The 27,645-nt window shown below is 37.2% G+C and overlaps 3 protein-coding genes across 3 annotated transcripts in view; 1 reads left to right on the forward strand and 2 right to left on the reverse strand.

Moving 5' to 3' along the window:
* LOC107041792 overlaps positions 1 to 1,169 on the reverse strand; it is a 61,786-nt gene extending 60,617 nt beyond the window's left edge. Inside the window, exon 1 of the mRNA XM_015262540.1 lies at positions 751 to 1,169. The gene's annotated coding sequence lies outside the window, so the exon portion shown is untranslated. The remainder of the gene's footprint in view (positions 1 to 750) is intronic.
* Positions 1,170 to 2,978: 1,809 nt separating this feature from the next.
* Positions 2,979 to 10,055, forward strand: LOC107041805 (inner centromere protein). The gene is made up of 3 exons (XM_015262557.2): positions 2,979 to 3,308; positions 5,054 to 5,491; positions 6,927 to 10,055. The coding sequence occupies exons 1-3, from the start codon at positions 3,285 to 3,287 to the stop codon at positions 9,033 to 9,035; spliced, it is 2,571 nt and encodes an 856-aa protein (XP_015118043.1). The 5' UTR covers positions 2,979 to 3,284; the 3' UTR covers positions 9,036 to 10,055.
* Positions 10,032 to 27,515, reverse strand: LOC107041756 (WD repeat-containing protein on Y chromosome). Its single transcript, XM_029126384.1, has 14 exons — positions 27,398 to 27,515; positions 27,240 to 27,333; positions 24,798 to 25,215; positions 23,725 to 23,861; positions 22,353 to 22,547; positions 21,516 to 21,723; positions 19,929 to 20,335; positions 17,524 to 17,768; positions 16,140 to 16,397; positions 14,919 to 15,250; positions 12,020 to 12,260; positions 11,195 to 11,369; positions 10,416 to 10,610; positions 10,032 to 10,333 (listed from the first exon to the last, which is right to left on the reverse strand). Exons 1-14 carry the CDS (start codon positions 27,439 to 27,441, stop codon positions 10,265 to 10,267), a joined length of 3,018 nt encoding a protein of 1,005 aa, XP_028982217.1. The 5' UTR covers positions 27,442 to 27,515; the 3' UTR covers positions 10,032 to 10,264.
* Positions 27,516 to 27,645: the final 130 nt, after the last annotated feature.

Genomic DNA, 27,645 nt, shown 5'->3' on the forward strand with positions numbered 1-27,645 from the left:
AATTGTTAATTTACACAATAATAGGATTGCATTGACGATTTTTTCTTAACTCATAAAAATCAAACAATTTGCTATCGATTGGTGATAAATTTTTTTGGAAATAATGAAATAGAGGGGATAACGCCTTTTTTTTCAGAGGTGATTCTCCAAAAATGTATTTTAAAAGAAGTACTAACTAGCAAATGTTTTTTATTAGCTCGCAATTTTCTTCAAAACTACTTCAATGAGGAAAAAAATAAAAATTTGGAATATCTATACATGAGGGGCTAATTGATCGGATCTCCATATTGAAACCATAGACGTATCCACGTGAAAAGCAATTTTCTAAAATTGGATTATTGAAAATTTTTTGAGCGTCCACTTTAGTTCATTCTATGTGGATTTATCAGGTGTCCATACTGCCCAATAAAACAATTTCAAATATTTCAATTTTGAAAAAAAAAAATTCTTTTTTGCAAATTTTTTAATATCCATTTTACCCCAGATGTCTATATTGCCCCAACCTCCTTTAATTAACGTAGCACTATAGCAAATACATCGTTTCAAAATGTTCTGAGAAACGCCGGTTCCTAAAATTCGATCCTACAAGTTCGTCGATCGTCCTTCGTGATGATAAAAATGCCTGCGTTAAAAATACTCTCGTCGACTAATGCCGGAATGACCTTCAGAACGTGTCCCACTCAATCATCCCCAATCATAATTTCTTAATCAATCAACTATTGAAATTAATTTTGTTTTCCTCTCACTCACCATTTCAACTGCCCTGTTGTCTCCGCAACACAGGAGAATCGTCCGGGCCTCAACAAGTGCCCCAAGTCTCCACGAAATCACTTCACTTCAATTTACACAACTCCCGTAATTAACGAAGATGATTTTTACGTATTTTTGTTAAATATAAAACCGCAGGTTTCCACAACAAAATGAGACTTCACGGGCGCGAATCTCCCGAGATGAAACTGAATCACTCACTCGTCGCCATATTTGTTTATTCCGTCGATCCGAAAGTTTTCTACTACTCTCGATATTATTTTCAAGAATTTCGCAGGCGATTGTTATTTTCGTGGTTGTTATTCTTCGAAGTCCACAACAATGTTGAAAAAAAACGGTGAAATACGAAAATAAACAAAGACATGCGTCAAGGAGCCCTCTGTCACGGTAGCCAACGTCAAGGTGACTCCACCATAGACGTAGTATGAATACATCTTGGATTTTTTTAGGGGAAAAGTCGACTTTCGACAAAATCGAATTTTTTCGACCAGTGAAAGTCGATTCCGACTATTCAAGTGTAGAGATGCAAAATGACCGTCATTTTTTAGATCGCGTCATATGACCAAAAAATGACGGTCTTGTGACGCACAAATTTTCCAACTACAAATGATTGTCACAAATCATTTGTAACCAAATTGTTGTCAAACCATCTATATAGTTGCATAATGACGGTCATAACTAATTTCCAATTTGTGACGGTCATGAATAAAACAAAATAGTTTCATCTATATGGATGAAAAATGACTATCATTTTTTCTTGACAAGTTGCGTCGGTCACAAGGGCGAGGGGGAATGTGACAGCCGTCATGAACGCCTCGTCCTGTGACGCAAATGACGGGTCATGAGACGCATTTGCATCTCTATTCAAGTGACGGGCTATCCAGAACTCTCAACAGTATGTGGGAAAAGTAAAAAATGAAAAAAAAAATTCTTCACCTGGGAGTCCTGGAGCCAAAAGTGTCATCCCAAGCAGTACAGTTCTGGAGGGTATCTGCAAGTATACCAAAAAGGCTGTCTAATGTCTGTCCAAAAAGGTAGCTTGTGTCTAGAAGTTACCTAGAAGTTGACTAAAAGTTATCGTATGACTGCAAGATACCTTTTGGACGGACATTAGTCAGCCTTTTTGGTATACTTTCAGATATCTTTCGCAAGGTTTGCTACTTGGGATATAAGCCCGGTGGCTTGGCGCAGTGGGTAAGTTCGTTGCCTCACATGCGAAAGGTTCCGAGTTCAAATCCCGGCCGGGTAGAATGGTGCGATCTAACCATTTAAAGTCTTGATCATCATCGCAGTATTCCCCTAACCCGGTCGAAGCGATGTAAAATAACGATTAAAAAAAAGTGTCATATCTTAGATTTTTTCAGGGGAAAAGTCAACTTTCGGCAAAATTCAGTAGCCATTTTCGTGGCTACGCGTGGCGCGCAGCGCCACGAAATAGTTATTTTCATCACAAGGTCCACAAAGTATTTTCTGACGAATGTGGCTTTGTAGGCCGAGCCGAAGGTGAGGCCTATAATCACATTCGTCAGAAAATACTTTTGGACCGTGTGATGAATGCAATTTTTCGTCAGAAGGCCCGTAAACCGCGATCAAACCGAGCGAAGCGAGGTTAGAATCGCGGTTTACCGGGTCTTCTCACGAAAATGGGGTTTTTCAGGTCCCGTGACACGAAAAAAATTTTTTTTCACTTGAGGCCAAATCTTGGATTTTTCCAGGCGAAAAGTCGACTTTCGGCAAAATCGTATTTTTTCGCCAAGTGAATGTTGATTCTTAATTACTACGTCATTAGTTTTTTTAAATTACTAATTAATAGTGTAACCCCTAAACACTGAGGAATGAATTACATTCACCTGCTAACGCATTACTATTGCTCTAGTTCGATTCAATTTGTAGTTCCGTTTGAAATGAGAATAATCCCGCTATCTCTCAACGTGCCGCTGCACTGAAAATATATAAAAAGTTTTACTCAGAATTCACTTCGAAATGTCCCTATTTAATAAGGATACTTCGTCCACTTTTTCGGAATTATTGAATAAAATGAAAAAGTTGAAAAAAAATTATGAATTGTCACAAAAATTGGCGGGAAAATTCAAAAAGCTTTCACAGTTCATAGAGGGCAGCACTCTGCAGTCCGTTTTAAATGGCCGCGAGAGGCGCTGACCCCCGAAAATTTGAAGTTTGAACGCGAAAGTCGTTACAACAGTCTCAACTCGGTGCAATGGTGGCGAACTGAAGCCCCCCGGGCGCGCGTTTGGAGCTCAAGCATCTTCGTCCCTTTAATCACCCGTCAATTCTCTTTTAATTGTGATTTTTCTGGCGCGCCGCAACGGGTTTCAATTGAGTGACGTTAAATCGACATTTGTTCATCAACTTTCTTCTGATTTTCATTGGATAATTGAATCAGCGTTGTTTACATCGCCTAGGTTAAAGGGGGTGAGATCATTCACGTCTGAACGAGTCTGTGGCTTCTGAAAATCCCTCCAAAATTGGTATTTAATGCCAATCACTGAGATTTCATGAAATACGAGGCTACTTTCGAGGTAAGTGCCTGATTATTCATTACAACTGTCTGAAAAAATTATTGATGAAAGAGAAAATCATTTGGGTTTCAATTTGTTAATTAAGAGTAATTTTTGGATAAAAAAAAATTCCAACGATTTTTCAATTCATTTGACACGTCTAGTGGAGGTTAATATTTTTTAGCCCATCACAATTTTTACAGAATTGTTTGTATTTCAGTAAAAAATTGGATGACTCACAATTACTTTTTTTGCTATATAGTGCACAAATAAATTACGCAAATGGTGTTCTCACATTTTTGAGATATTTAGAGCATTAAATAATTTTTTTGTGATTGAACTTCTTATAAAAAATTATGTTGTTTTGTTTAACTAACAAATCCATTGATCCTGAAATTATAGATTTTTTACAGAATTTGATGCAGAAAAAATTATTCAACAGCTTTTTCTTGAAATTAATGTTTTTAAATGTCTAAAGCATTGAAAAATTTTTTTTTACTTTCAAAACCCTCGAGAAACAAATTTTTGTCACAAAAAAATGAATCAACTGTCCACTCATTAAATTTTTCTTCAGAGTAGCTTCAAAATAGAATATCCAATGATTCTCTCACCCGTTAGAAAAAATGCAAATATTCTAGACAAGAAATTACTTTTCCGCTCGACGAAATGCCTTGAAAAATTTATTTTTCACCTGTAAAATCTTTATGTACTCGTGCTTATTAGTCAGTGTCAATTCCCTGACATTGCTTTCCCCTTTATCTACAATAAATTATTAAAAAAGTAAAAAATAAAAAAAAGTTCAACCGCTTTTTCTGCAGGTTCGAATGTCCATGCGACTATTAAGAGTCGTAAATATTTTTTAAATTTTAAACTCCCTTGAAAATAGAATATCCAATGATTCTCTCACCCGTTCAAAAAAATGCAAATATTCTAGACAAGAAATTACTTTTCCGCTCGACGAAATGCCTTGAAAAATTTATTTTTCACCTGTAAAATCTTTATGTACTCGTGCTTATTAGTCAGTGTCAATTCCCTGACATTGCTTTCCCCTTTATCTACAATAAATTATTAAAAAAGTAAAAAATAAAAAAAAGTTCAACCGCTTTTTCTGCAGGTTCGAATGTCCATGCGACTATTAAGAGTCGTAAATATTTTTTAAATTTTAAACTCCCTTGAAAATAGAATATCCAATGATTCTCTCACCCGTTCAAAAAAATGCAAATATTCTAGACAAGAAATTACTTTTCCGCTCGACGAAATGCCTTGAAAAATTTATTTTTCACCTGTAAAATCTTTATGTACTCGTGCTTATTAGTCAGTGTCAATTCCCTGACATCGCTTTCCCCTTTATCTACAATAAATTATTAAAAAAGTAAAAAATAAAAAAAAGTTCAACCGCTTTTTCTGCAGGTTCGAATGTCCATCCGACTATTAAGAGTCGTAAATATTTTTTTAATTTCAAACTCCCTTGAAAAACTCATTTTCAACTGTAAAATATTAAAATTCTTATCGCGCTTATTAGTCAACGTGAATTCCCTGACATATATTTCCCCTTTATCTACAATAAACTATTACAAAAGTAAAAAATAAAAAAATATTCAACCGTTTTTTGTCTAGATTAGATTGTCCATCCGAATATTAAGGGTCGCAAGTATTTTTTTGCTATCAAACGCCCTTGAAAAACTAATTTTTTACCTGTAAAATATTTAAACACTTATGTTTATTAATCAGCGTCAATTGTCTGACATTCTTTTCTCCTCATTTAGAATATATTATTAATCATGGATCGGGACATGGCGGAAGCCGCCATAAATATAATCAGAAATGACTCCGAGATACTGCAGAAAAAGCACGTAGAGATAATAAAATGTCTGGCTGAGAGAGAAGCCAGTGAGCTGGAGTTCCTGAGGAGCATAGTAGCCCAGATACCCTCAGAAGCCTCTGGCCCACTCATGCCAAAGACCCCCAAGGCCCCCAAGAGGCCACTCCAGAGGATCAAAACCATACCTGAGGACGATATTATGAATGACTCAGCACATGTCGTCGAGAAGTCAGAGAGTGAGGAGGAGGTGAAACCCACCAGGGCGAGACGTGCTGCCTCACAGAAGGCCACTGAGAGCATCAAGAAACAACAGTCCTTGACACTCAACACCAAGCTGAGGAGACCTTCTCATGAAGAAGACGTTATCGGCGAGGCTATCAAGGTTTTTAATCTTATTCTATCATTTTTTGGTCACACATTTTGAAAATGGTGAAATAATGAGCCCAGTTCACCCCTTCGTTATTGAATCATTTGGCTGATAGTAGGGATATTTTATAATTTTTTTAATTCGATTTTTGTTCGATAATTTAAGTCGAATTATGTTTAAATTCAAGGCGAAACTTTCTAAATACATTTTCCTTACTTAACAAACGATTTTTTAATAACTTTTATTTATAAAACAAACGAAATTTCCACAATTTTTTCATTAATAACAAATGATGAAATATGCTTTTTGAATAGGCATATTTTATGAATTTTTTTCATTCTATTTGATAATTTGTGTCGAATTATGACAAAATTTATTATTCCCTCCCTAGACGATTTTTTGATAATTTTTATAAAAGAAACGAAATGATAAAGGTGGGCAATTTGGAAACGATCTAATTCAAGAATTGCTATATTAATAAAAAAATTATGAAATATCCTTCTTGAATAGGCATATTTATGTCGAATTATGTTTAAATTCAAGGTGAAACTTTCCATATACTTTTTTCTTTCTTAACAAAATGATTAAAAAATTATAAATTTGAAATAACCCAGTTGTGACGCTATTATTCCCTGCCTAAGGAATTTTTTGATAATTTGTATAAATCGAACGCAATGATAAAATTGAGGAATTTTGAAACTAATTCAATAATTTCTTCATTATTAAAAGAATGTATGAAATATCCTTGGTGAATTGGAATACTTCATGAAATTTTCTCATTCTTGCATTCGATAATTTACGTTGTTTTCAGGGATAGCCATATCCATAAATTATAAGTACTGTTAAATTATTAAATAGTCAAATTTCGAATTATTCATCAATCAGTAATTGAGTTAGGAAGATTGACGATTATTTGGATAATCTGAAATCCGTTATAAGAAAGTATTATCTATTTAATAGAAAATTTATAGTTCCATATTTTCAAATATTTAATTCAATAATTCATCATCAATTGGAAATTTAGATTATCAATTACTTTATTATTTTTTTATTTCGATTAGTATATTAAACCCTTGCTCAATGTAAGTCGGAAATTCTTTTAATATTGAAGAATCGGAAGATAGACACCATCCCTGGTTGTATTGTCTAAATTCAAGGTAAAGCTTCCCAAATCGTTTTTTTTAATCTACAAAATGACTAAAAAATGATAAATTCAAAATGCCAGTCACGAAACTGTTCCCTCAACACCAACTCCCTTCGCACTATCGTCTAGAGAATTTCATCAAATCAAATTAAAATAAATTAATTTTCATGATTTTTCGAAAAAAAGAAAACGCTGAAATGAGGGAATTTCTCACCTACCGATCCACTTGCCTAATTCCCCCAAAAAATGCACGAAATACAGCCTCTTGCCATTGTTTCGCCCCCCTAAAACTTTAAAAATCCCCAGAACCAGGCCGCCCGCAGCAGTCGCTCGAAGCGTCCCATGACCTCCCTCTCGGGTTCCGAAGAGGACGACCGTCCGCCCCCGAAGGTCGCCAAGACGGGCAAACAGGACTCGAAGCGTCGTCCCAAGAAGATCAAAGAAGAGCCCGCCTCCGAGAAGGACTCCTCTCCCGAAAAGACCGGTCCCCCCACTCCCCCAGTCCGCCTGACCCGCAGTAGCAACCCCACCCCCCAGGAGCCCCCCAACAAGACCCCAATAATCATCGACGAGACCCTCGAGCTCCCCGAGAACGACACAATAACCGACCCCTCCCTCTACGAAGACGCAGTAGGCAAGTCAATCCCCATGAACTCGACGATGAACCCCAACACAACCATGACAATCGATCGCAAGATGATGAACGCAACGGTAGTTCTTGAGAAGATAAACGAGACAATAACGATAAAGAAGTCGTCAATAAACTCCCAGCCGACGTCTCAAAAGACGAGTTTGCAGAGCGTCCCGATGATCTCCCCAGTGGTGGCCCTGGAATCAGTCCTGACTCAGCCCAAGCGAACGCTCCAGAACAAGCTGGCAGCCCTGAAGGCATCCCTAGCAAACCAGGAGTTCGACGCAATCCTGACAGACGACGAGTCCTCCCCGGAGCGCAAGGGCCTCCCAAAGAAGCCAAAACGCCTCCCCGAGAAGTTGAAAAAGCCCCGCAAGGTCTCGTCCTCAGAGGAAGAGAGCCCCTCGACCCCCCAGAAGATCCCTCGAACAGACTCGAAATCCAAGCCCCTGCGGGACCTGAAGTACAAGTCCAACGCGCTCTTCAGTCCCTACGCCAAAGAGTCCGTGAAGAGGAAGGTCGAGGCGTTCGAGCAAGCAGTCCAGAACTCCCCGAAGCAAGATATGGACCCGCCCACGAGAGTCACCAGGACCAAGACAAGAGCGATGGCAGCAGCTGCCGTTGAGGAAGTGCCCCACGTCCAGACGCTGGCGCAGAAGCTCGCCAGGAAGTCCCTGGCGAAGGCCAAAAAGATCTCCCTGACACGTCAGAAGCGCGAGAATGACGAATCCAAGGAGAACCTTTTGGCCTCAGCGACCAAGACCAAGTACTTCCCAATGCCCAACGAGAAGCTGACGATTAAGCAGAGTCAGAGGACAACTCCGATCTCCAAGTCTCGTATGCAGATGCCAATGTCGGTGAATAGAATTCATCACACACCAGCCTCGCACATTCCTCCACCAAAATCCGTGACGGCTTCTAAAGCGCACGGGGTGGGATCGACGGAGTCTCTGGTTGCGAGTAAACCATTGTCCAAGTCAGGATCGATGGACAGTCTGGCTGAGAAGAAGAGGCTGGCGGAGGAGGACGCGAGGAAGAAGAAGGAGGAGAACCTGAAGGCGTTGAGCGAGGAGAAGAAGAGGAAGAGGGAGGAGAAGGAGCTGAAGAATAAGATGGCGAGGGAGGCGAGGGAGAGGCTGGAGCAGCAGAGGCGTCTCCAGCTGGAGAGGGAGAGGGAGGACAAGGCTAGGCAGGCGCTGATCGCGCAGGAGAAGATGAAGGAGGAGGCGGAGAGGAAGAAGCTGGCGCAACTGCAGAGGGCGCAGGAGAAGGAGGAGAGGAGGAGGCAGGAGGAAATGATGAGGATTCAGAAGATTCAGGAGCAGGAGGAGGCCGAGAGGGCGCTTGCCGAGCAGAAGAGGAAGGAGCAGGAGGCCGAGAGGAAGAGGCTCATCGAGGCCAGGAATCAGCAGATGGCGGCCTTGGAGGCGCTCAAGTTGAAGGCCCATATGATGGCCAAGGCTAAGCAGAGGGTCGAGCAGAAGATGCAGGAGCCTCAGGCCTATGTCTTGGACAGCGATCCTGATGACGACGAGAGCGATGATGAGAGCAGGCCCAAACATCCGATTCCTCAGTGGGCGAGGGTCGATGTGAGGAGGGGACAGCTGGACATGCAGCAGTTTATCCCGATGGAGATTGTACTCAAGTTCTTTGGGGCGAAAAAGTGCACCCCGGATTTGAGCGAACTTTTTGTGGGGATCAAGACCGAGAGGCTGAAGAGAACTTCTAGTGCTAATTGGAAGGCTGCGCCGAGGTTCTCTATGATGGAGGCTATTGAGGATTGAGGGAGAGGTTTAGGTGATGATGGGCTTTGATGGGGGTTTGGAGATATGGGGATGAGGATATGTTGAAAAATATTGGGGGGTGAGACGGAGAGGATAAAGAAGCTAGTGCTACACCCAAAAAAAAATTTCTAATTTCAGTTTGTTAATGTGAGAATTAAAAATGTAAAATTGAGGTCTGAAATTGGCTATTTGGAATTCAATAAAGGCTCAATTTCAGATTTGAAAATTTCAATTTAAAACCAGTGAAAGTCTCGAGATGAGAGTTTCCAGAGTTTCAAGTTGAAATTCGAAAGTCTCAAGTTAGAATTTTCAAAAGGATCAAATGGCGATTTTCAAGTCTCGAGTTGAGACTTTGTAATCTTGATTTGATCCTTTCGAGTCTTGATATAAGATGTTTAAAATCTCAAAGTAAGGATTTTTTTGGGTGTAATTGGAAGGCTGAATGTTGATTAGGTGATGATGGGGTTCTGAAGGGAATTTGGGAAATGTGGAGAGGGAGAATGAGATAAGTTGAGGAGGATCAATTGAAAAGAATCTATGCAAATTTTGGTATCCTCATTGGATATCGAGATATTGATAAAAAACTGTTTCTCTTCGATGATTGCAAAGAATCTGGAAATTGATTAATTTTTTTGGAAGAATGTCTCGGAAACTTTGGGAGATGTCAACTATGAGAGATACACTCGCAAAAGTTTTGGGATGGCTGTTGGAGTCTGGGACATTTGCCTGGAACTCGATTTTGAAATTGTGAAATTGAGCAACTTATCTTGTGTCGATCCTTCAATAACAGATCGTTTGGTTGGGGAAGGGATCAATTTGACTGTAATTGTTTTTAATCGATGGATTCCTTCAACTTGTAGTCGAAAATTGTAATTGTATTTTTGGGACTGGTACAGGGCCCAGAGCTGAGGAGAAGCAGTCTTATTATGATAGTTGTAAGGTTCCATGCTCCTGTATTATCATATATTTAATTCAGAATGTTGTCGTATAATAAAGGATCTACTTTATGTATTCAATTAATTTTTAGATCTCATTTTATATGGATTCAGTGAATTTCTTGGTTTGTGGTTTTTTCATTTATTTCAATTCGTTTTTTTTGTTTTGTTTTTTTTTTAAGAAGAGACCTCAATGTTGTCGAAAATCTAATAGCAGAGGACCTTCTTCGTGTATTCAATTGTGTTTGAGTTTCATCGTTCATGCATTCAATCAATTTCTTCATTTGTGGTTTTTTATTTTAAGGAAAGCCTCTTGGGGAGGGGCAAGAGGTCAGGGGTTTTCAGATGACTGTAAACTGGAATCTGAAAGAAAAAAAGATGAAAAATATCAAAGCGTGGAGTTGATTTTCTCTTTTTGAAATTTGATTAGATTTTTTTTCATTACGTAAGCAAGTGTGTTATCGAGCTTTGGCTTCTCATCGACCTTAGGACGAGGCCCAGGGCTGTAACTTTGCCCAAGAATTGGCTCTTCCAATCTCTGTCCGTACAACAAGTGACGCTCATGATCAGGAACTTCTTTCATGCTCTCCATTTCCTCGAAGTCTTCGATTTTGGCACCAACGTATCCACCTTCAAACACCTAGTGATTGAATAGAAATTTATGGGATTAAATTCTATTGAATTTTGAGGATTAATACTTTCAGAAAGACGATTGATCTTTTTTTGATCTTTTTAAGAGGCCTCAGGAGTGAAAGAAGATCGCTTTGGGCCTTGAGTTATCAGCCAAAAGGAAATTAAAAAATCAGAATAATAGCTTCAAGAAATTGTTCCTTTTCTAGGAATTGAATGACACGAGGTTCAGCTGATCTGAAGAGGATAAATTATTTCTATAAATGTTCAAAAATACGAGGTGGTTAACGAGCATTGGCGCCACCATCTTGTTTGCATACCCCGCAAGGAGCTTTCAAGATGGCGGCGCCTCCACCTCGCATTTTCGAACAACTTTTAAAATAATTTATCCTCTCCGGATCACCCTCAATTCACTCGATCCGGTTTCTATAAGAGGAACTAATTTTTTAAGCCATCGTGCGTATTTTTTCATCCTTTGGCTGAGAACTTATGGCGCAAAGTTTTCCCGGCATTTCAGTAGTTATTTTTCACTGCCAAGGCTTCTTAAATTATTCTCCTTAATGTTGGATGTTAAATTCTTATTAGGGAGGGAACCTTAATTGTTGTTGAAGAGCCAATTCGTTTCACATCTGGGGGAAGACTGTAATCTTTCAGGTATTCTGATACTGGTACATCCGGTAGAAGTTTCCTCCACGGTTTCAATGTTCCAAAAGTCGAGATATAGCGCCCGGATATGGACCACAGCTTCACAGTGTGATCTCTGCTTCCACTAGGATTGACGCAATTTCAGTATTCAAACGTGATATTATGGTTACGCGGAGGGAAATATTCAATAAAAATTACGTATCTTTTCTGTGATTCCGGAGCGAAATGTGCTTGTAGGAAATTTTACGGAACTGTCACGAAATTTTTCCAGAGCGTTCCGTAATTTTTACGGAAGCTGAGAGTTCACAGTATCACGCACGATAAAACACAGAAAAACCTAGTGAATTTGCTAGAAAATTCTATTAGTTTTTATACCGATTCTATTGAAAAATTATGTAGTCTAACTGTACAATTCTTTTATAGAAAATTTCCAATAGAAGCTATTTCATGGACAAAACAATAGAATTTGATTTCTCTATAAGATTTTTTTTATTTTTATGATTACATATTCCGTAGGAATTTCTCAACACAAAGAATTTGAGTGAACCTTCAGATTTGGATGAGCGTGAATGAAACAAACTATCATTTTTGTCCAACATCCCAAATGAAAAAAAAAATAGAAAAACCTAGCGCTTTCTCTAAGAAACTCTATTGAATTTCTAATGTTGTGGAGAAAAATTAATTCTAATTCATAGAATTTTTCTTTTTTTTTTGGTTGTGGAAAATTGAATTTCTAATGGAACTGGATAGGAATTTCCTTGCCTTTTGACTTACCTGATGATGATCTTAGCTTCCGGGAGGTATTGAACCGCAGTGATGGACTTCGTATGACCTTTGAACGAAGTCAACAGAATCGGTAGCGGCTGATCTTTAACTGCGCGCTTCGCACGACCCGGAACCCTATCCTTCCAGAGGAATGGAAATTCCAGTCTCAGGGAGGGCATATTCACCCTCGGGGGATTGGTAATCCCGTAATTCCGGATGTACCAGACTTTTATGTACCCAAATAAATGTCCTGAGCAGAACAATCATTGAGCAGAAATTAAGAAAAAGATTATTCACAGAAAAACCTAGGAAATTTTCTAGAAAATCCTATTAGATTTCTATGTCATGTGTGCAGATTTAATGTCTGGGGTAAGGAGCAATATGTTGAGATTTACTTTTTAGGTAATATGGTTTATAATTTTTGTTTCTCATCCAAATCCCATCCAGTCATTTTCTATGAATGTAAAACAATGGGAAAAAATTGTAATCACAATAATAAAAAAATGAATGGTTCTGAAAAATATGGATGGTTTTTTAACTATATATTATCTTGTTTGATTTGGTTTGTTTTTAAAAATTAACTAGGGGACTGTACTGCTCCCTATAGGGAAGAGTGAGGTAAAATGGACACTTTAGACTTTTTTTTTATTATTCATAACTCAGAAACAAATTTATCAATTGAGCTCAGTTTAGGCTCGTCACAAAGGGGAAATGATTGTTCTTTGTTTTAAAAAAAAATATATTAAATTTTATCGATATTTCAATCCCTCATTAACATTTTTAAAAAAGTCAAAAATGTCCGTTTTACCTCAACCTCCCCTACTACAAAAAAGTTCGCAGATGCAACTGACCATAAATACATAGAAATCATTTGTAAATACCTTGAAGAATGTGAATTAAAAGTCTAAAATGAAAAAGGCTACCAACTGTAATAAGTGTAACAAATTGAGAAATGTAAAATAGTAATTCAACGACAGTGTGAATAATCTGTAATTAGGATTCCAGTACTTTAAATAATAAAAGAAAAATTAACTAGGGGACTGCGCCCCCTGCTCGCTCTACTCGCCAACCCCCATATGACCCCCTTGATCCTTATTCTAGCCCTCATGACCATTACCATTTTGACCTTTGTAACCCGTAATTTTGGAGTCTTAATTACGAGTACCAAATTTTTATCACCAGAAGTCGATTTGGATTTCTCTCTATATAAATAATAATATAAATGAAAAAATAATGCGAAAAATTCAGGGGACGCTCAAGTTCAGGGGACGCTTTAATTCAGGGGCCTCTTAAATTCAGGGGACGCTCAAGTTCAGGGGCCTCTCAAGGGTGCCAAGTGAGTTTAGCGATGACCTTGAAAATTGACATTCACCAACAAAGTTATAATTTTTTTATTAATAGTATTCGACAGATGGTGAACATCGGTGACAATTTTAAAATTTTAGAACTTATGGGTACCGAGAAATTAAATAAACAAAATCAATCTTATGTACGGCCTCTTATGAAGTTTTGATTAAATTGAACGGTTCACCCCCCTAGGAACTCAAGAAAAATTTGAAAAAATTTGAAGATATGAGGAAGGATGTGTCAAATGTGGTGGCGACAAAAAACAATGGGGTACCGGGGTGAATAAAAGAGATATTTCACCCCCCCTTCTCATTTGATCCCATGCTTTCTCGAGCTTCGTCACGTAACATAGAGGATTTTCCGCATTTATTTTCTAGATGTCTAGTTCCGTTTGCGGGTTTGAAATTTCGTCAAATAGATGAATATATATGTCTCCAATGGTGGAGGGAAAGAAATTTTTTTTTTGAATCTTTTTTCAAATTCACTTAGCATCCTTAAATTCAGGGGACGCTCAAATTCAGGGGACGCTGGGTGCCTATACGGGGGTTCCTATATGGGGAGATGCCTGTATTTATAAGGGATGTCTATATGAGGGGATGGTCATAAAGGGGATATCGATATTTATGGAGGATTATTATATTAGGGGGTGCTCATATGGAAGATGTTTATGGGTACGGTCACACCGCTGTGGTCACACGGACGGGGGGGGGGGAGCGAGCGAAGCGAGCGAGGGAGAGCGAAGCCCCCCCCCCGGGTTTTTATAATATAGAGAGATAATAGGCCCCTGAGGAAGAGCCTGGAAAGAGGGTCAGAATATTGGGCTTCATCCAAATGACTTGATCATTTTTTATCATTTGGACATCACAAACTTCATCACCTCGAATTAGCTAATGACCGCAGGGGCCAATAACGAAATAACGAAATAATTGAACATCTATTGAACTTCCATTGAAAATTCTATTAGTTTTCCGAAATTCCACTGCGCTTTTGTTACGAGAAAATGATTAATCGACGGTATTCAATAGGAAAAGTCAATAGAATTCCATTTTTCTATATAACTTATGCAATTCAGATATTTTATGTAGAATTTCCTCAGCTCAAGTTTTTTCGTTTGATTTTCTTGATGAAAAGCAAAGAAAAATCAAAGGAAAATACCTGAAAAATTTGAGCCGAGGAAATTCTACAGAAAATATCTCAATACATTAAGTTATATAGAAAACTCGAATTCTATTGACTTTTTCTATTCAATATTTTCTAGTAGAAAATTCAACAGAAATCCAATAAAATTGTCAAGTGAATTCGCTAGATTCTCCTATGAAATTCGTTCGTGCGTGACATTTATATACACAGAACAAATTTACATATCTTAATCCACAATTCAAGTATTCAGGTATTTAAAAAAAACGCAGAGAGAAATTACGGATTTTTTTTATAGAATCATCGAAAAGAATTTCAATAGGAATCGAACAGAATTTCCTAGTGACTTCATAGGTTTCTCCATGAAATTTTTCCTTAAAAATAAACGCAAACGAAAATTCCAAGATGAATAATATCCCCAGACCTGTAATTAAATAATCGTTCTCTGGATCAGTAGCCATGCAAATGCAGCAATCCCGCGGGACATGTTTAACATTAAACGCTTTGAGGAATCCCCCCACTACATGATGACTCCAGACTTGGATGAAACCGCTGTCCAAAGCCACAAGCAAACTTCCCACGTTGGGTTCCATATCCCTAGAGCAGAGGAACATTACACATCTGACTGAAACTGTTCGTATCACTGCGAGTGCTGATTTCTCCTGCGATTCATTATTTCTCTTGGGGTCAAAATTCACTGATTTTTCTTGATCCTCTGACATCTCCCATCTTCTCGTTTTGTAAACGATGTTGTACCTATTATGTAACAGTATAATAAATTATTTGTTTTATTATTCATTGTCATTGTTACTTATATTGCTACTATTTATGATTTCTCATTTCTTATTAACTCCCCGATTTATATTAAGTAGTTAATGTAATGGCCCTGAAATTCAAAACTATTATTATTATTATTATTATCATTATTATTATTATTCGCGTAGTGATTGACGAGTTGATTAAAATAATAATATAGGCTGATTTGAAGTAATCAAATTTGCTCGCACGAAAAAATTTAATAAAAGAATTTAGCGAATTCGCTAGACAATTTTATTCGATTTCTATTGAGTTTTCCATTAAACTTTCTATTAATTTTTTGCCGATTCGTTTGAAATATTCAATAGAAAATCCTATACAGAAGAAGTCAATAAAATTCGATTTTTCCTGGGCGCAATTTTTTTTCATTCTACACGGAGAGAAATTTTTTAGAAAAATTCTAATGCTAGCACGGGAAAAAAGGCGCAAAGTGACGGGAAAAAATTCCAGTGCCGGCACTAGAAATTTTATTGGGGAAAACGTGAATTTTTCCTCATATTTCTGTGCAAATTTCACAGAAATCCTCAGAAATTTTACCAGAAATATCAAGTAATTTTACCTTAACAGCACTAGAATTTTTCACAGCCGGTGGATTGTAATTTTTTCGAGTACTCGTAGTAGAATTTTTATAGAAAATTTATCTCCGTGTATTGTTCTGTTCTTTTCATCAAGAAAATCAAACGAAAAAACTCGAAAAGAAAATTCCATAGAATAAATTGTGTAGAAAAATCGGATTCTATTGACTTTTTCTATCAAATATTTTCTATTGAACATTTCAATAGAATCGGCTAAGAACTAATAGAAAGTTCAATAGAAATAGTGCCTATACCTTTCCGTAGGATTTTCGACTTGATAACGCCTGTAAGGCTGTCCCGTCTCCATCCTCCACATAATCAATTCCCCGTTGTAAGAGGCTGTAACTAAAGCCTGGGGAAACCTGACAGCCGCGCACAGGATTTCCTCGGTATGTCTTTTCTCCCAGGACTTCCGGTATATTCCAGTCTCAGTGTCGGCGAATTCTACGATGCAGCCATTCCATCCCGCGCATAGGATTCGATTCTTCAGCCAAATTATTCCAGTTATACCGCTTCGAAAATATGAGGAAAGCAAGCATAATTTTTGAGTGAAAAATTATTCAATTCAATTCAATTTAATTCACTCTCCTTGATGTTGCAAAAGCATTCTTTGTTTTATGTCCACACTGGCCTTTCATCTCCTTCTAATTGTCAGTAATAATATCAATTTCCGCACTGACCTTCACTTTTCTTCATCCGGGGATTGGTATTGGCCCTTCCCCAAACGCGTAAAATTGAAAATCACTACGGAAAAATATCGTTCATGACTAGTGCCGTGGGGTTTTTTACTCGCGTGGAGTTGGCGTCTGAGCCGAAGGCGAGGACTGGCCAACCATGCGACGAAAAAACCCCCATGGCACTCGTCCTGAAATATACTATTTTCATTTTTATTTTAATTCAATTTCATGTAACGCCTATATTTAATTTTGGGCTATTATCACATTTTACTACTAGTCCACTAGGTTCTTTCGTGAAAAAATATTATTTTTCCAATTATACAATGGAAATACATTTTTCAAAGAGTTTTCATTTGTTGGCAATCGAGAATTTCATTGAATTGACTCATTTCTAATTATTCAATTGAATTTTCACTCATTTGGGGGATAATTACATGAATAATACCGATTTTTGCTCATTTTCAGTGCTTGTTCCACTTAAAAAAATAATAATCGCCGAACTACGAAGAAAAAGGCAAACTCTAATTGGCGCCAAAAATTCTTTTATCTTATTGACAATTTTTGGTGAAAATTTCAGATTTTTTTTGCAATTAACGATGAAAAAAAAAACGTTTTCTTGTATAAACCCGTTGAAACTGAAGATAATGCTATGTATGACGTTTCATTTTGAAGGGTTTTTCCATGTTCTTTGAGTGTGCCAACGAGCGATTTGATGGCTTGAAACCCCGCAGAAATATTGAAACCAATTTGGAAAGAATAATTTTCCCGAGGCTTTACTGCAGTTTAATCTAAAAAATCGGAAACAGTGCGGCGCGGCGCTCATAGTGCGACCAACGGGGCGTTAACATGTCCCACCTTGTACCGAAAGTCACTCAATAAGTCTACCTTTAGCAAAAACTTGAATTTTACCGCTGTCTCCCCTTAATGTGATAATTAGCGTTTTAATTATTGGGAAATTTACCATTGATCCTCTACGACCATATTCTTAATGCAAGACCCAGAATTGAAACTCCAGATTTTCAAAGATCCATCCCTCCCTCCGGTGATCAACAGCTGATAAGAATAATCGAAGGTGGCAGCGGTGATTTCGATTTGCTCGTAAGATCCCAGATTTTTCTTGCTATGAGCATTTGTGATGCAGTGGATCCGCTTTCCCGTCCAGGGGTCCCAGTACATTATGCATGAATCAGTTCCAGTGGAAACAATCTTGATAAAGTAATGAATAATTTTAACGGGTTTCAATTTTTTTTATTATTATGCAGCATTTTACTCTCGAGCTTTTAAGCTCACTTTCAGGGAAATTCATGAAAAATTCAAAATTTTCAACAATTATTGTTGGGATTTTTCAAAGCAATTTAATTCACAGAGGACCGCTGTTTTAACGACCCGGGAAAATACTAACCCTGATAGATCAAACCCAGAGTTAACTCTGAGTCAACTCTGGGTTTATGGAAAAAACCCAGCGAAGAAAGAGAAATTCAGGAAAATTCCCATGAACCCAGAATTAACTCTGGGTTTGATTCATCAGGGAACATATATTGCTCAGTTGTAGTTCAGTCTATCACGTGTACTCTGTCGGGAATTAATATATTGGCTAGCCTGAGTGTGATCACTAGCTCTTGAGCTCTCGTATCATCACCATGTGATTATTCAATCTTTTTTGTATCCATTCATATCTTATCCATCTTAAAGTAAATACATTCATGTTATATTAAACTAGGGGGCTACGCCTCCTGCTCGCTCCGCTCGCTAACCCCGGGGGGGCTTCGCCCCCCCGCTCGCTTCGCTCGCTCCCCCCTCCCGGTGGAGCGAGTGAGTGTGAGGGAGGGTTTTTCCGATAGCTCTATACATACTTTACCATAAAAGGCCACATACATATAATTCCCCCCCCATTAATGGGCACCCCCCATAAGTGGGCACCCCGATATATAGGCACCCCCATATATAGGCACCCCCCCATACATGGACACTCCTCATATATGGACACTCCTCATATATGAACACCCCCCGTATATGGGCACCCCTTATATATATAGGCCCTAAATTATCACCATTTCATGTCTTAACAGAAGTCGATTTGGAATTTTATAATATAGAGAGACATCACACAGTTAATTATTGAGTTTACCCTAAAATAACAATTATCATAAAAATCGAATCAGCCAATGGAGCTATCGTAATCATATTTTAACTTCGACTTAATGGCATTAAAACAAACATTTTAAGCTGTGATTGGATTCATTTGAGGCATGATATTCAAAGAACTCCCCGGAATTCTGACTTTCAAAAAAAATTTGCAAGACGCTAATTGTTATCGCCTTCATCTTCTAACTCGTCAAAAGGACATCCAAACAAATTTTTTAAGCCATCATTCAATCAATTCAGTACATTTTTTTTAGTTATCGTGGGACAACCCATTTTCGAAAAAAATCGAAAATTAAACTAGTGGATTGGGCTGTTGGCCGCTCGCTGCGCTCGCTCCCATTGCGGGTGGGTTGGTAGCGGATGTATTCATGTGGGTCTGACCCGTCGGACGGGTCGCACCAACAACTTCCCGATATTATTATTCCTCCCATTTTGACTAAAAGAATCCTTTTCAACTCTCAATACTCTGTTTATTTATTCATTAGAAACCCTAGTCTGAGCGATTTTCAAACTTTTCTCCAGGAAATTTTGGAAAAACCACTGAAAAAACCACTGGAGTTTTAGCAAATCCTGGAGAAATCACTGGAGTGATTGACTCTAGTGATATCCTGATGTTGACAATGCCAATTACGCCATTTATACCGGAGAAATACTTATCTTAGCCATTTTCAAACTTTTCTCCAGGAAATTTTGGGAGAACCACTGGAGCGAATCACTCCAAAATCTAATCAGGTCTAAGTTACATGAAGACCTTTCGATTGTGTCATCATCTTGTTCGCGCGATTCATTCGGGAGAAATCGTTAACGAAAATTCCGCAACATACAGACCTACACACACACACACACACAGACATGTTGTTTAGAAGTGTTCAGAAGTGTTTTAGACACCGAGAAACGTGGAGAAATCGCAAAAAACTAATGATTCATTTTCAGTGTGATTACAATAACTACCCGATAGATCGGGAAGTTAAAAAACTAGTCAATGAATTAAATTCTAATAAATGGCGATTGATAGGGCTCACCAATACGTATATTAGAAAAAAAGATTCAATTTCATTCATTCGGACGAGGCAACTTAGATTTAAACGATTACAAAGCTTCCATTTGTAAGCAAAAACCTTCGGAAATTTATATAGAAGAATTTTTTTAGAAAAGAAGCTTTTAAAAATGATCTCTACTAAAAAATAAAAATCCACGACTTTTTTCTGTTTGTCAAATTACCATTTTGAAAAGTGGATTGTAAACAAGACAGGTAATTCCCTTCGTGTGGGTCTCGCCATCGGAAATTTCCTCGTCGATAACCCTCTGACAGGAGACAAGAGCAATCATCATGCTGGCAATTATCAATTTCTGAGTGACCGAGTTGTAAATCACTGACATTGGAGTTCGCTCACTGAGCTCGCTGGGAAGGCTGTTGTAAGTTTGCACACACGACTGGGAGGATATGTCCCAGACCTTGATGCATCGATCTTTAGACAGTGAGTAGGCTAATGTCCCGGGGGGTTGGATTGCTATGAAGCAGATTGGGGATCGATGACCTCGCAGAATTGCGTTAGGTCGGTACGGGACGAAGGGGTTCCAGGCGCGAATCAGGCAGTCTGGCCCTCCGGTCATCAACAGCTGCTTTTCTAGGATGATTTTTTGAGGATTAACGTCAGGGATGGCCATCAATATTCCAATTCTTCAATATTAAGAGAATTTCTGTTGGAATTCATGCCTGAATACAAAAATTAATTTCTTAGTTTAGTTAAACATTTTCTCTTTTCCACCCAAACACTCAGGGTGACATTTATGGCTTTTCTTAGAAAATAGAGACGTGAAGAAAAACAGTCCTCATGGTGAGTCACAAAGGAGAGGCTGAAGAAAATTGAAACAAGGGCCTTTTGTCAAATGGGTCCAGAGAGTGAAAACTCTCATGACTTTTAGTTAGTCGTCCTAGAGACTTCGTTGGAGAAAGATATACCTTCTGCGTGCGATCATTAAAGAGTTTTACTTTGAAGAATAAAACTAATGTGTTTTTATTGAGTATTCCTACACATAATCCAATAATTTCCGACTTACATTAATTAAGGTTTAAATATACTAATCGAAATTCAAAAATAGTAAAATAATTGATAATCTAAATGTTCAATTGATGATGAGTTGAATATTTACTTAATTAGACTAGATAAAAACAGTCTTATTATAATTAACGAGTTTCTTGTCAAATGTTCCACAAAAATTTGAAGTGTATCGTTAATAGTTCTAAGCTACCACAACATCTGTAAATAATTCACATGGTCTCATGTTTGTAATAAGAAATATGTATGCAAATTGAACTGTAATTGTTTAGAAATCGTCAATCTTCCTAACTAAATTACTGATTGATAAATATTTCGGAATTTGAATATTTAAATTGACGATTACTTCAATAATTAAAATTTAAGAGTGATATTAACGAATTGACTATTTAATAATTTAACGGTAATTGGAATTTATGGATATGGCTATCCCTGATTGACGTAGTGGAAAATTCAATAGAAACACGTTCGTATATGCAAACGCATTCGCTAGGAATCAGGAACTTGCGTGAATTTTTTTCAATTTTCTAATCTCAAGTTTGGGATCTAAATAATTTACTTTTCATTCACAAACGTTCGAAACATTGCTCGTTGCAATCGAATTCGCTTGAAAAATAATTCTAACTCTAATTTTATTGGAGAAATCCAATAGAATTAGTTTTTCTATTAATTTTATTCACTAGGTTGTTCTCCGCAATTGTTTCATGTACAGGCGCTTGGATGAAAATATTTAATGAAAGAAAAAAACCTTCAAAGACAGTGAAACAAGAGATTCCCATGTGAACTCTGAATTCATATCTCATTTTGGTCCCACTAGGATCGCTCAGCAGTAAAGAACAATTCGAGCATTTGGCGCAGGAGAGAAATCCTCGAAGCCCTCCGTAGTACTTCACTTCCGAGACCCAATCGCTGTGGACGCGATTGAATTCCGTCACGACGAGGCCATCGATGTGTCCCTTGAAAGTAAAAATCAATACTGCACGCATGAAAAAATTCAATAGAAAACCTAGCCAATTCGCTAGAAAATTATATTGGAATTCTATAGGAATTCTATGCGGTTTCTATAGGATTTCTATTGGAATTCCATCTAAAAATTCAATTTGTTTTTTGCGCTGATTCCAATGGATATTCGATAAGAAAAAGTCTATTGACTTCGAATAGACTAATAGATTCGAATTCTATAGATTTGGAATTTTCTCTTGAGATTTTTTCTATAAGAATGCCAGGGCATCAATTTTCTAAGTTTTTTCCACTCGGATTCTGTAATGCAAAATAAAATAAAAATCAGTGAAAAAAACTTAGGAAATTTGTGTTCAATAATCTCTAAAAGAAAAAATCTCAAGAGCAAAATTACAACAAGAATTCGAAATCTATTGACTTTTTCTTATCGAATATCTAATAGAATTAGCGCAAAAAACAGAATTTTTTGAAAGAATTCCAATAGAAATCCTATAGAAACCCCATAGAATTCTTATAGAATTCCAAGAGAATTTTGTAGCAAATTCGCTAGCTTTTCTATTGAATTTTTTCATGCGTGTGAACTTGGTGGTGAAAGTGATCATGAAAGGAGGAAGCGGTTGAGTACTTTGAGGAGACTTTCGTAAGTGGCTTCCAAAGTCTCTCGCCGAGGGTTTTGTTTGAAAGGTCCTCTGTCGAATGGCGAGAATGCTATTACTCTCACGGAGCCCCCAGTGTCCCCGAGAATGATGTAGGAGTTCTCTCTTATGTCCTCGCTGAAGTAGTAAGCCATGCAGATTACTGCATCTCGCAGACTCGTAATCTGAGGGTAGAAAAGCCAGGCGGAAATGAAGCCAAAGTACTCGGATAGTACTTTGGCTATTTTTTCACCAGTGAAATGCTTTTCTATTTTTGTACTCGAGCATTGGAGCACCCATTAAAATAATTCATTTAAGGCCCGGGTGAATTATCTTTCGAACGTTCACGGACGAAAAAATTTAATAGAAAAACCTATCGAATTCGTTAGAAAATTCTATTGAAGTTCTATTAAACTTTCAATTAGTTTTTGGCCGATTCTATTGAATGTTCAATAGAAAATATTCAGCAGAAAAAGTCAATAGAATTCAGTTTTTCGATTTAACTTATTCTATTTAGATATTTTCTATAGAATTTCCTCGGCTCAAATTTTCCAAGTTTTTCCGTTTGATTTTCTTGACGAAAATAAAAGAAAAAGGGAGTAAAAAAACTTAGAAAATTTGAGTCGAGCAAATTCTATAAAAAATATATGAAAAGAATTGTTAATTTAAGAGTTATTATAATTGTTAATTGTTAAATATATGAAAAGTTATATAGAAAAATAGAATTCTGTTGACTTTTTCTATTGAACATGTCAATAGAATCAGCCAAAAACTAATAGAAAGTTTAATAGAAATTCCATAGAATTTCCTAACGAATTCGATAGATTTTTCTATTAAATTTTTTCGTGCGCGTTATCTCGATTGTTTTTCTGTCTTCATAATGTAAAATATATCACAATTTCCATTGGATTTTACATCACGCAGGAGTCCCTAAAATTATGGTTGTACACTCAAACAAAGTAGAAAAAAAACTGAATATTTTCAGAGCGTTTTTAATAAGGATTAAAAAATAAGTTCGATAGTGAGAAAATAGTGAATGGATAATTTATCATGGTAACTAACGATCTGACAGCCATTGACTACTGTGACAAATCGCGACCTAACAGTCATTAGATACATCAAATTATTAATTTGCAATTTCCTCTCTACTGGGTTTATTTCCTCATATTATTAAAAAACGCTCTTTGAAAATGTTCAGCTTTTTTTCAACGTTTTTATTATCATTCAATCATAATTTTTGGAGACTTCAGAGCTATGTAAAACTGAATAGCAATTGGAGATCATTTCAGATTATCAAAATAAAAAAAAAAAACAATCAACATAACGTTCGAAAGATGATCCACCCGGGCCTTAAATAATTACTCGAATTCGTAGATCAAATTTTCCAGCGGCAGTATCATAAAACCTCAGATCTCTCTCCACGGAGCTCGTGCAGACCACCTGAACATCCGGCATCGCAATGATATCCGTAATAATCGTCGATTGAACCTTGAAATCAGCTTAAGAGAAGACTACTATGAGTTTTAAGTCGTGGGAACAATTACGAATTAGTTTTCTGAAATTCGACTCCTGCACAGCTAGTTTCGTTTCGTTTAATATAAAAATTTGTGCTATTGATGTAAAATAGGCAGAAAAATTATTCTTAAAATATTTAAAAAATATTCTCGATTCTTTCAGAAATATTTTTCGGGCTATTATACATGAATTGTGCAGCTTTTAATTGAAATAATAACGAAATTAGCTGTGTAGGAGTTGAATTAAAAAAAAAAATTCATACACGGACGAAAAAATTTAATAGAAAAACCTATCGAATTAGAAAATTCTATTGAACTGTTCTATTAGTTTTTGGCCGATTCTATTTAAATGTTTAATAGAAAATATTCAGTAGAAAAAGTCAATAGACTTCAATTTTTCTATATAACTTATTCTAGATAACTCTATAATATTCTGTATAACTTATTCTCTATTCTATATAACTTATTCTATTGTGATATTTTCTATAGAATTTCCTCGACTCAAATTTTCTAAGTTTTTCGTTTGATTTTCTTGATGAGAAGAGAAAAAAATAGAACGAAAAAAACTTGGAAAAGCGCTTGCTGTTTGTCTCGAACGTAACAGAATACAGAATATTCGACACACTTTATATGAATTTCGGAATAATTGTGGCTCGCGCCACAAAAAAAAACACTGTAGCTCAAAAATTCGAGGCTCTGGACCATTTTTAACATTTTAAGCGTTTGCGGGGTAAACGCACAATGAACAATTAGTTTTTTTGCACTAATTATTCGTTGTTTGACATATCTAATCGATCTTCAATGTATGCGAAATCTCATTCCAATAGCCCGCGACATTTAAAACTCGTAGTAGTCTCCCCCTAAAGCGTTTGCAATTTTTAAAAATCATTCAATTATTCTTCTATCGAGTTTTGGGCTCACGATTGATTGATTTAACGCTCTTCTGATGCACCAGATCCAAAGACCAGTAGTTGATGACTCCATCCTTGGAGACTGTAAGGTACCTCCCACTCTGAAAACTTGAACTTCTGTTTTCCGAAGAAATTAAGTAAGGAGAGAATATTATCCGACAGATTGCCGAGCGATGACGAGTGGGGAGCAGCTCCGGGGGCCCCTTCAGCGGGAGTTCCATGGGTTGAGACTTGAGTTCTGCTGTGCCCGTCAGCCTGAACTCCAGGAGGAGGTAGGAGACGAACTCGTCCCATGTTATCCGCTCGTCTCTCATGGAATCCATTTGTTTGAAGAGGTGCGCGAAGTCTTCTTTAGACATTCGGATCTTGAGAAATTTCTCGAAGGCTTCGTGGAGCTGGGTCTCGTCCATCTCTTGGTATTTCGCTGCCTGAAATTTTGGGATGAGTTGCTCCATTTTGAAATGATATTATATAATAGTGGCATTGGAAATTCCGAATTTGACGAATACAATACAATTCTATTCATTAGCGAAAATGCGAAACGAATGGTAAATTATTCTCCGCATTATTTCGATTATGACGTCACAAAGTGGCATAAGTAATAATGGGTAGCGCTCAGTTGGTCGAATGTGATTGATTGATTGATTGATTTTTATTGCTGCACATTATGTTGTGCAAGACTAGTGGCAAAGCCACAAAGCAAATACAAAAGTATAACAGAAACAGAAACTCTGGGGGTAGATTAGATTAGATGTTTATTGTTTAGGAAATTAAACAAAGTGATTACATGGAAAATAACATATGTACGTAGGTGTAGTGGCCTAGTGTCTCAATCTAGTCAGTGTGTCAGATGGATATATTAGGGCACTGCACAATCGGCCGGCTGTGCGACTGGGGTTTTACATGGTTCCCCGTGCAGCCCTAGCTCGAATGGTGCACAGCTAAGAGTAAGACGGCCATGATACCGCAGATAACAATGAGAGGAAAAAGAAAGGAGGGGAGGCAAGCTAGAGGAGGGGTTTCAAATCGGGAATTACTTCGATAAAACCAATGAAATAAAAAAAAATTAAAAAAAAAATACATATGTACGTAAGAAGCAGCAAAATAAAACACAGCAAGAGATGAAGCAAAAAATAAAGACAAGAGGCTAGAGAGTAAGCAAGTAAGCATGAGCAGATGGCCAACTGAATTAGGATGATACATCAAGATCAGGGAGTAGGTGATATATGAGAGTAAGCATATATAAAAAATAATAAAAATAAAAAAAATAAAAATAAAAATAAGAGAAAGCGGGCCGTAATATGGCAGTATGAGGAAAAATGAAGACAGAGAATGGAAGAAAGGAGAGAAGGAGTAAGGGGAGGACAAGAAGTGCGAGGATCAGAGAAGCCTCAGGGATAATTCCTGAGGTACTCCCGTACAGCCACACGAAAAAATGGAAGAGAGGGTAGGTCACGAACTGCTGATGGTAGGGAATTCCAAAAATAGGCCACGGACACGTGGAAGGAGGATCGCATGGCCTGTTCTAAAAGGCTTAGAATGAGGGGGTGATGAGAGATCCGTTGGAAGAAGCGCCCCTGTGACGTCATTAGCGATTTCAAAGCGGTTGCAATCCTCAACTTTCGACACTCAATTATTAATTAACCCGCAATATCTCTCATGTTTATAGATGGAAAATCAGTCATTCAAGGTCGAAACTTGAGATTGAAAAAAAATTTTTAAATTCATGCTATTAAGGATGTACTACACCCTTTCGGACAAAATTCACGTTTTTTTCATTTTTCTGGGAAATTATTGATCGGATTGACGCGAAATAATATCCCGTTATTGCATTTTATTATTATTGACTAACTCACGAAATTTCACGGTAGTGCAATCGTTTTCCTGATTTTTTTCTAAAGTTGTGAATTTCTCAAAAGTTTGATAAAAAACGCAGAAAAATGATTGCACGATTATGAAATTTCGTGAGTCATTAAGTAATGATAAAACGCAAAAACGGTATATTTTTTCACGTCAATCCGATCAACAATTTGCCAGAAAAATTAAAAAAACGTGAATTTTGGCGAAAAGGGTGTAATATATCCTTAAGTTGTCTATTCTGCCCCGCAGAATAGGCAACTCCCACAACATTGACCACATGCTATGGCAATGTCCCCTTCTGAATCCGCAGAGATTAGAACTAACAGCCAAACTGAGATCATTGAAATATTTTTTTCCTTATTGGACTTTCCAGTTCATGGTGGCAATCGACTTCGAAGCTCTCACATCAGCGATAGACAAATTCTTCGCAAAATGTAAGCTCCGTATATAAAAGGCGAAATGTACTTTTAAAAAAATAGTGTAAAAAGAAAATGTACGACACCCTATCGACAGTGTAAATAACCCTGTTATGGGTTCTATACTATAAACCAATAAAAAAAAAGTTGCCTATTCTCAGGCTCCTTCCATCTACCTTGTAAGCTTCATGCAGCTCTGATAATTTCTCTTCATCGCACTGCTCCTCCACATTTTTCTTACCAAAAAATTCCGTGAATTTCCTGTGAATACTGAAATTTAAAATTTCCATCAACTCATTTTTGAATTAATTCTTTTTGTTATTTACTAACAGACCTGTCTTCATGCCCATCCAGTAGACTCTTCACCTCCTCTTCCATTTCGGTATCTCAGAAATTTTTAATTAAATTAAAGATAACCAATTGAACAAAAAATGAATAAATGAGGAAAAATGTCAAAACAAATTGAACAGAACTGAATCACGTGACGAGCATAGAAATCAATAATTACTTCACTTCATGTTGTGAACAGTTCTTAACCCTGAAGAGATCGATATTTTGGTATAGTGGAGGTGGTGAACAGGT

Source organism: Diachasma alloeum, unplaced genomic scaffold (assembly GCF_001412515.2).
Source record: "Diachasma alloeum isolate Michigan unplaced genomic scaffold, Dall2.0 Dall_scaffold_00379, whole genome shotgun sequence".
Taxonomy (NCBI): domain Eukaryota; kingdom Metazoa; phylum Arthropoda; class Insecta; order Hymenoptera; family Braconidae; genus Diachasma; species Diachasma alloeum.

Coding starts and splice junctions, on each gene's coding strand:
- LOC107041805 (XM_015262557.2), top strand. CDS start 3,285: ATGAAATACGAGGCTACTTTCGAG. Junction 3,309..5,053: donor AATACGAGGCTACTTTCGAG/GTAAGTGCCTGA, acceptor CTCCTCATTTAG/AATATATTATTAATCATGGA. Junction 5,492..6,926: donor TTATCGGCGAGGCTATCAAG/GTTTTTAATCTT, acceptor AAAAATCCCCAG/AACCAGGCCGCCCGCAGCAG.
- LOC107041756 (XM_029126384.1), bottom strand. CDS start 27,441: ATGGAAGAGGAGGTGAAGAGTCTACTGGATGGGCATGAAGACAG. Junction 21,724..22,352: donor CTTACGAAAGTCTCCTCAAA/GTACTCAACCGC, acceptor TTTACTTTCAAG/GGACACATCGATGGCCTCGT. Junction 10,334..10,415: donor TCGATAACACACTTGCTTAC/GTAATGAAAAAA, acceptor TTTTTCTTTCAG/ATTCCAGTTTACAGTCATCT.